Raw genomic sequence first — 9,517 nt, forward strand, 5'->3', positions numbered from 1 at the left:
GCTGTCACAGTATAGGGAGAGCAGTTAGGGTCACATAACACTGTGTGTATAAATTTTTGTATGAGAAACTAACTTGAGCTGTAAACTTTCACTTAAAGCACAATAATAAAAAATAAATAAATTTTAAAAACTGGTTGGAAACTGTCTCAAAACGGTTATTTGCCTCTAATCCTCAGGGGGAGGCCTTCAGGTCGTGGAAAATGCACAAGCTTTTGGAGCAGGACCAACCAAGCTTTGAATCCTAGTTTACCCACTGTGTGGTCAAGTTACTTCCTCTTGACTGTGGGTCCAGTTACTTCCCCTCTGTGAGGACGATTATCATCTCCCCTTAGACGGTTATCATGAGGAATAGCGATAACGAAAGCCATGTGCCTACCACATGTACCACATGCCCGTTACCTAGTAGGCACACCATAAATGGTCCTGATTCCATTATAGCAAATAGGCATCCCAGTGCGCCTTTGGAATCAACACAGTCTTATTTTAAGACTTAAAAAAACAAAAAGATCTTGAATGCCTAATAATTGCATAAGAAACATTTTCACATGACCAAAACATCTATTAATGCGAACACTCTCTTCCTCTCTTCTCCAGCCATGTCAATGACGGATCGCGTCTTACCTTCTCCTTCCTCTGCTAAGTTTTCATTGCTTAAGGGAAAAAAATGAAACTGGTTGTACATTAAATTTCCATTATTTTAAATGTAAGTGCCTGGGATTTTTAAGCAGTAAACTATTTGAACTGATTTTGTTTAATAAAATTCACCTGAAAATGACTGCAATTTTGCAGATTAAATATGCAGTCTAAATTGGTGAGGTTTTGCTGTATTGAAAAATGAAATAACACGTTTGACAGAGTTGTAACACCTACTACTTTTTCACATCACAAACTGTGCTTAATGCTTTTCCTTGAGTTTTTAACAGTAATCAAAAATCCATGTCTCTAAATTAGTTGACAACAGAGGACAGTATTACACCTCACAATTTTAATAGCATTGTTATTAATAATAATAATAGCCCTGCCCCTCAGCTGGCTACTAAAGAAATGGGGGGGATGGGAAGAAGAAGCAAGTGTGAACGCTAAATGCCTTGTGAATTCAGGGTAGGCACAGAGGCAGAGCGCTAGCTCTGGGGAGCAGCGTGTATCACCTCCCTTTCCATTGGCTGTTCATCCAACATCAATAGAACACTTTAGGAGCCAAATTACTAAACAAGCTGCCAATTAGGCTTGCAGTCAGCTGGATAGATTAGCGGCTGAGAGGCCGACACAAGATTTCCATCTCTTGAGCCAATTACGCAAGTGAATTACCATCCACAATGCTCTTGGAAGATTTGAGGGGAAAAGACCCGACTCCTCGGTAATAGATATAAGAGATCCAGCATAGGGGGGCCGGAGGGGGAGCACGCGGAAGCGTCAGCAGCCTGCGCGTTGCTAACGTTGCCCAAGCAGAGGGAGCTTTCTAGGGAAGGACTTAAAGGATTTAGCACTGTGAGAGCAAAAGAAAAGGAAATCATGGTTGTGGTAGACTGTGCTGAGGCTGAGTTGTTCCACTCACCAGTCTTCGTCATAAGGGAAGGGTGAGAGACCAGCAGTAGATCTCACACGAGAGTCGTTGTCCATGAAAAATGAAGTATCTGGTTTTCTTTTCTTTTTGAAGATTGTATAGAAAGGCCTGTTGTTTTTCCAGGGGTCCGTCTGTGTGTGTGAGTGAAAAGATTCAGCATTCAAGGAATTAAATGTTCTTCTTCCCCTCACCCCCTTCTAAGTACAAGATAATGCTTTATTTCGTTTCATTTTATATTTATTATAAAGAGAAAGGAAACCAGCATTTAAAAAGAGAGAAAAGGGATTCTTTTCTGCCTATGTAAAAACACAAGCTTGGGAATAGGGTAGCCACTGCATGCTTGAAATACCAGCAGTTTAAAATTGTGATAGTAAGTCAAGGATCATTTGCTGTTCACTTTAGGAATGAGAACTGACCACAGTTTAGCAAGTTTAGATACGTTTTAAATTGGCCTCCTGGTTTTTTTCTTAAATGTTAAATTTTAAGCCTGAACTTTTACAAGCTGTTATATCAAAAATATGACTAAACAGATGTGTAGCCTGGAGCAGCATTAGAACTCTGATCTGATTTCTGTTTACAGATGGAATTAAATTAATTCGTGGCAATCACTAAAAAATCAGAGGTATGGGACCAAGTGCCAGTGCACTGTTTAACCGAATGTACCTGATCAGCAGCTGTTCGGAAAAAAATTACATACATTAATTTTTCTTAGACGTCTGTCTCAGTTGCCACCATAGTCATAGTCATAGTTATTACATTAAGCAAGATTTTTGACCAAAGGCTTTTCTAGTTTTTGTAACTAAGAGGTCCACGTTTTAGATTTATTTACTTACGCATATACATAAAATATAACTGTATCACCTAAACCTCGTAGCTTATAGTTACAAGGTTCGGGTAACACATTTTCTAATTAGAAATTTAGTCTTTGTATATGTATTTCTTTTGCCCTGGTCAAACAGTAAGTAATGTTAGTCAAGACTTTTTCTGTGACATCAGACACTTCCATTCAAGCTGTTGGGAACTGAATGTTTTCTCTTTGTTTTACCTCTCATATGTTAAGGTACTTGTTTCCATGAGCCCAGAACCAACTTGTTAAGTCCCAAACCCACTCATCATTGTGGTAACCCAGATATTGGTCCCTGTATTAATACTAAATTTAGCAGATGGCAGTCAGGCATTTTATTCTCAGTCCTAAAAATCAGCGAAAAATCATTGATGGTTGCTCTGTAGTAAATAAGAGAGTTTCTGGTATTCAAGCTCGTCTCTAACATTTTTCAGTTTCCCTTCTTCTGTAGGTCAGAATCCTGGGGAACCATGTACTTGCTGTCTCAGGCAGGATATGCTCTTGGTCCACTACTGACTTTTCTTTTTGTATTTCATTCTTTACTGTGAAGTACTTATACCAAAGAATACATGAAAACATATATGTACCGTTTAAAGAGCAATAATAAATTGGCCATTTGTTGAACCAGCATCCAGGTCGTGAAATAGACTACTACAGTATTCCAGAAACGCTCAGGTAATATTTGTGTTTTCGTTACTGATGTTTGAGGATCCTGTGGTGCCTGTATCACCATCCTGAACATAACCTTAGAGGAGCAGGACAGAAGGTCCCAACCTTTTTTTTTTTTTTTTCAGTGGAGGAGGGGATAAAAGGCATTGTCATAGTCCTGGGTCAGAGAAGAAAAAATGATGATGATAGAAAAGAGTGTGGGCAGGTTAGTGCTACCAAAAAAATCTGACTCACAAACCTTTAAGAGTAGCAGGTGGTCTTGTCCACAGCTACCCAGTTAACCCCCATCTGGAAAAACACAGTCCAGATTTCAGAGCAAAAATATGCCAGACTCAGGACTGGGCTGGTCTACAGCAGGCATCGTGCAGACATGTGCACGGCGAGACGTCTTTATCCCTGGAGGCCTGCAGAGGAAATGCGACCAACCTCCACATCCCTGTTAACGTTTGTCACACAAGCCCTGATTAGGAGACTGGGCTGAAAATGTGCTAACTAAAACAAAGGTTATTTTAAGATAACCCGTCTCCCCTTTTCCCTTCACAGTCTCTTAATACCGGTATGTTTGATAATCACTTCCTTCTTCGGGAAGGGGTGGAGGAGGGGGCAATCATAAGAAATGCTCTAGTAACTGAGGGTCCTGGTTGCTTGTATCTGGTTAACTCCAGATTTGCTGTATTCCTTTTTCATAAACTGTAGTCTAACAGCTGCTGCTAAGGATGGACAGAAAGGGACCAGTCCGGGAGAGCCAGCCCCTCCCACAGCTGGGCAGACACACCACGCCTGAGCCTGCAGTTGAGGGAAGGATCTCAGGTCCTTGGGATTTTTGTATTTCTGTGACATTTGTTAATTTCTCAGTTCTCTGCCTTTAGATATGTAGTACTTCTAGATTTTCCCGTAGAATGAAGTATACAATACATATGCTCAACATTCTCCATAAGGACTTACAGGAAAATTTAAGTTAAATTTTTTTTTTTTAAATCATCAGATAGAAAATGCATAAAATAGATGTGTCTCTCAGTTATCTTTGCTAAGAAAATAGGGGAACAACAGCTATTTCTAAACCTCGTGTTAAACACTAGCCAGTCTCCTTGTCTAAAATAAGGGATGAAGGTAGCTTGGAGGGAGAGAGAGAGGGCAGGAGGAAGGAAGGAAGGACAAGAAGAAATAAAGAAGGAAAATGGGAAGGAAATATATGCTCCATACAATACCTATCTATCTGTGGATATATATATATGTATATAAACCCATGTGTATATGTATATATAAAACAAAACAAAACCAGTTGCTGTCAAGTCATCGTGAACTCATGATGATCCCACGTATGTCAGAGAAGAGCTGTGCTCCACAATGTTTTCAATGTCTGTGGCCTTTCAGAAGTAGATTGCCAGGCCTTTCTTTGGAGGTGCCTCCAGCTGGATTCAAACTGCCAGCCTTTTGGTTAGTAGCTAAGCACCTGTTGGTGCTATCCAGGGACTCTCTGCCTACACACACACACACACACGCACACACACACGCACACGCACACACTTTCCCCTCGACGCCTGTCTCTAGTCATTAAACATGGAAATGGAAAGAGAAACAGGGAGAGAATTAAAGGATGCATGAGTTACAGGTTGAATAATAAATAACAAGAAGAGGATTATAAAAATGTAAATCCTTAGGAATTAAGGGTGCCATCAGCTGTGCTTTTCGTTGGATTTTGTTCTAGTTTGGTTGCGGTTTTGCGAATGTCGAGGCCCTGGACGAATATATGATATTATGGTGCTAAGCTGGAGATTTTCAGAATTATCCGCGAGGCTACCCTGATAATGAGGATAAATCCATTTGTAGAGTACTTCGTGATTTACTGATCGTAATCATGTAAGTAAAATCAGTACACGATCTTACGACGTTCCGTGCGACAGGCAGTGTACCTTGTGTTACGCCTGTTTTACAGATGAGAAAACAAAGGCTCAAAGAGGTTAAAAATAAGTTACTAAGGGTTAGAACTGAAACTCCCACCCAAATCTTTCTTCACAGTTTTTCCTCCAGTACAAGTTACTTATCCAAAGATGGATGAACAACCCTGTCTGGTACCTGGTTGAAAAAAACCTAAGAGAACATGGTGTATTTAGCCAGAGAGGACCTTTATCTGTGTCAGTCCTAATGTGTGTTGTCCTGTTATTATTTCAGGATTTGTAGGTGAAAACGCTCAGCCCATCCTAGAAAACAACATTGGAAACCGAATGCTTCAGAGTATGGGCTGGACACCTGGGTCAGGCCTGGGACGAGATGGCAAGGGGATCTCTGAGCCAATTCAAGCTTTGCAGCGGCCAAAAGGATTAGGACTTGGTTTTCCTCTACCGAGAAGCACTGCCACAGCTTCTACCCCCAATTCAGGAAAACCTACCTAAGAGGAAGAGAAAGAAGAAACGTTTTATGGTTTTTATTCACTATATCCCGTTGTTCTTAAATTACAACATAGCTTCTGGTTTTGGAGCAGAAATCTACATGCCTCAAACTCATCATTCTAGCTTCCTGCGTGCACAGAGTCCTGCCACAGTGAGAAATGGGATTTCATCACAGCTCATGGTGCTAAAGTGAACACCTGTACCCTTTAAAGTTTTTCGGCTGTTTACAGCTCTGTCTAGGTAGGAAGAACAGCCCTCCTCTCTTATTTATTTAGATCTCAGATGTCAGTAACTTTCATGCTTTCGCTTCATTCGTGTGTGTGTGTGATGCCCAGGGAAATGTGAGCGTACCACAGGTTTCTGAAATGGCGGAGGTCAGAAGGGAACGTGTTCCGTGTCATCCCTGTCTGTTGTAACCCAAAAAACCTGTTATCGCCTCAGTGAAGTTCCATGCAAATCTGTGTTCAGCAGGCTTGCCAATTTCACATTCCTTCGCGACCTTTGGGTTTGTCGTGAAGATTCTGCAATGGGGTGACACCCGTTGATATCTGTCTTCGGACAGTGTAGTCTGAAGTCCACAGATGATAAATAGCAAGTCATATTTCCGTTGGACATTTTTCTTTTGACAAAATAAACCTCATCATTATTATCACCAGAGTGCCCTCGACCTCACTATAATGCAGATTTTATAAATTTTACCTCATTTAGAACATAAAATAATTATTGAAAGAAAAAAATGTATTTTTTAGATTCCCCCGACTGAACCGTAAGTTCTCTTAACTCAGACGGACTTCTACCTCTCTTCTTCCCGAAGGTTGATTTTTTTTTTAAGAACAACGTAAACTGATTTTAAATTTTAATCATTGGACTAAATTATTAGAGTATCGAATCTTTTTTTTTTTGAAGATTTAAGTGGCTCTCCCAGGAATTCAGAAATTTCTGGCAGTAGCCCAACCCATTTACAGAGTGAACAAGAGAAATGAATGGTTGTGACGGCCCCAGCTAAGATCTAAGCCGTTCCTTTAAAACCAAGCGAAACAAGTCGCTTTTATCGTGTGCTGAGTACTGAGTTATTTCAGAACCCTAGTGTCAGAGATTCTAAGTTTCTCCGAGTTTACGAGATGTCGGTTATGATCATCATTACTGAGGAGTGACAATAATAATTATGGTAGGCATTTAGTGATTGAGTAAAGAGCAGTATAACACGAGTGAATCACCTTTCTAATGTTGTTAGGTACTGTCTAGTCGGTTACGACTCATAGTGACCCTATGTACGTACAACGACCTTTCTCTAATAGGTTTTTAAAGTTTGTAAATCCCCTAAAGAGTTTTAGAAGGGAGGAGGGGTTGTGCATATAGCAGACCTCCTCCAGGTGGTCCTCTAAGGAGAATATTGCCAAGGAGAGCGAGTCCAGCCTTGATGGTTTGACAAGTGTACATATTTCCTTTAAGAATCCTCTTCTTTCCTAGGGGTGATGTGCTGAAAGAACAGGTTGGTTAGGGAACTATAGACTACCAGGTGAGTCGCTGTTTTGAAACATTTTTATTAGAGTAATTGTGTGGTAAGATTACTTTCTACAAGTTTGTTACTTAGAAATTTGCCATTTTTTTTTTTAATGTGTTTTTAAAATGCTTGTTCTCCCTATGTAGGGGTGGAAAAGGTGGCGGAGATTGTCGAGACACAAGCTTTCAAACTTCTGTTTGGTAGAGCCTAGTGTTCTAGGATCTATTCAAAAGATTTTGTTTTAATTCCATTGTCTAAACAACTTCTAAAATCCTAGAATTTTGGAAGTCTAATTCTGAGCCACTGATAACAAACTATGAGGTTATTGTGAGGACTTTGGTCCCTAACTGCTGAGAATCTCGCTGTTCTTTTTTACTCCATCCTGTTGTGACGGATGTAAAAACCCTGTAGTCAAGAAGAGCAGTACCTATAAAACTGGACCCAACCGCTGTGGAGGGATTCCTTAGTTAAGTATCACAGTCTTTAGGAGCACTTTTTATCTTTGCCCTTCTGGACAGGTACAGATTTTCTGAAGCAACCCCTTGAAGATGTTCACTTAATTTTCCTACGGCCCCCCAAAAAATCCATCTTCGTATTTTTAGCTAAGAGAAGAAGATTCCCAGTCTTGACACCTAGAGGCCTCCGTGTTGCTCACAGAGGACTTAAGTGTTTCTTGTTCGCTGAAGTTTTTCACTGACTGTACGGAACATGTGGATCATCATGCAAAGTGGAGACGCGGCAGCGTCCACGCTTCACCCCCACCCTCACACAGACATGCATCAGAAGCACATACAGCCCTTCAACGTTCAGTCCTTAAGAGTCAGCGCATGCCTGATGTTCTCGCTGTATCTGAACTTAATTGGAGAAATGAACACTCAAAATCAAAATATGGAATTTTTCATGTAAATCAAGTGTTGTCTTTTAAGATATGAATCCCACTAATTTATTTATGTGAGTATAGTTAATATTTGCCAATTACTATTCCCAAAGAACCCAAAGCATCCACAGGAATTCCTGATTTAGTATGAATCATTCCTATCCCCTGAGAAAAGTGGCAAGATATTCTCCTCAGACCCTCATAAAGCCACTTTTCTGTTCTTCCATGCCCAAAGCCTCTTATCACACTAGTTGACTGTGCCAAAAAGTTCCCCAAGGAAATCTGAGAGCGTGCAGAAGTCTCTTCCCTTACTTTCTAAATTACCCACCCCCAACCCCACCCCAGCAAGAGCGGAGAGGTTGAGCATGACTGCCTTGGCAATTGGACTTTTTTTCCTTGATACACTTGTTATACTTGATATTACTCAGACTGGGTGCTGGGGTCATTTCCTTTCTTCACCCCCAAATACAGTTTATAAGATTACATTCCCCTCAAATGTCTTTGCTTTTACTCTTAAATTACAAGGCACCCCTTAGAAGAAAATCCATTGCTAACTAAAATCTACCAGTTAATTGATCTCAGCATTTGAATTCATTTGATTGTTTGACTCATACTGTGGTTATCAAACAAGAAGTTAAGAACAGTAGGGTTCAAGATACGCATAATGTATACATACAGGTGTGTTTACAAGGCACATATGTTTGCAATACACAGTGTGCAATGTGGTTGCAAAATATTGCATTTTATTAATATGTTTATTTTAACATCGTGAATTGGTATTGTAATTGAACTGACAATTGCTTTTCTTCAGTACGTTTTCATTTTGAGCAATATTTCATATAAGAGAAAAATCACTGTTGACAAGCTTTCTAAAATGATTTTCTTCTGTATTTGGTCTTTTTGAGGAAGTGATGTAAATTGGCATTATATAACGAAATTGTTTAGCAAAGAATATTTGGGATTTGTTTTCTGTTTTTTTTTTTTCTTCCCCCTTTTGGTCGAAAGTTGTATTAATAGTACAACAGAGAACGAAAGAATAAAACAGTGTTTAAGAATGTTACTTTCATGTGGTCATTGTGTTTTAAATGTTCCCCTCTTACCTTAAACTACGAAAAAAAAAAGTTGAGTATAAAAAAACTGCTCTCCACTGACAGTTAACATAGAAGAGTTCATTTCAATTCACTGTTATCTCTAAGCCCTGAAAAATGTTAGTATTTTCAAAATCAAAAATTTAGAGGAAAAAACTGGCCAATATATTTGGTTCACAAATGTATTCACAGCTGCTTGTAACGTGTTCTACCGCATTTTCATATTTTGTTTGTTTTCTCTGAAGCCGGCCTAGACTAACCCGCAAGGTCTCTTCCCATTCAAGGATTCTGATTCTGAAGTAGCGAGGGACGCGTTCTCTCTGACCACTTGAATTATCCCAGTCATATGTGTCACCGGTTGCTGCACTTCCTCCTGGAAGTTAAATCTGCTTGGTTTTTTAAAATTATTTTGTGATACTCATTAAAATGTTGAGTTCTCTTTGCTGTAAAAAGCCTTTCACTATGTTAATTCAATTTTATCCATTTTCCCTAAAAATTGAATGTAGTTGTTAGAGTAAGCGAATTTTTTTTTTTAATCCAACAGGTATTAAATAGTCATTTATTTAACGGGCTTGCAGTAA

The 9,517-nt window shown here is 39.6% G+C and overlaps 1 protein-coding gene across 3 annotated transcripts in view; it reads left to right on the forward strand.

The window, feature by feature from the left end:
- The window catches only part of GPATCH2 (G-patch domain containing 2), a 196,192-nt gene extending 187,392 nt beyond the window's left edge, over positions 1 to 8,800 (forward strand). For 2 of the 3 annotated variants that reach the window (XM_004375932.2, XM_023730974.1), the window contains exon 10: positions 5,250 to 8,800. In XM_004375932.2, coding sequence (XP_004375989.1) covers positions 5,250 to 5,470 — 221 coding nt within the window. In that variant the 3' untranslated portion in view covers positions 5,471 to 8,800. The remainder of the gene's footprint in view (positions 1 to 5,249) is intronic. The other variant, XM_023730977.1, reaches the window with a different exon arrangement.
- The last annotated feature ends 717 nt before the right edge of the window (positions 8,801 to 9,517 follow it).

This window comes from Trichechus manatus, unplaced genomic scaffold (assembly GCF_000243295.1).
Source record: "Trichechus manatus latirostris isolate Lorelei unplaced genomic scaffold, TriManLat1.0 scaffold00039, whole genome shotgun sequence".
NCBI lineage: Eukaryota > Metazoa > Chordata > Mammalia > Sirenia > Trichechidae > Trichechus > Trichechus manatus.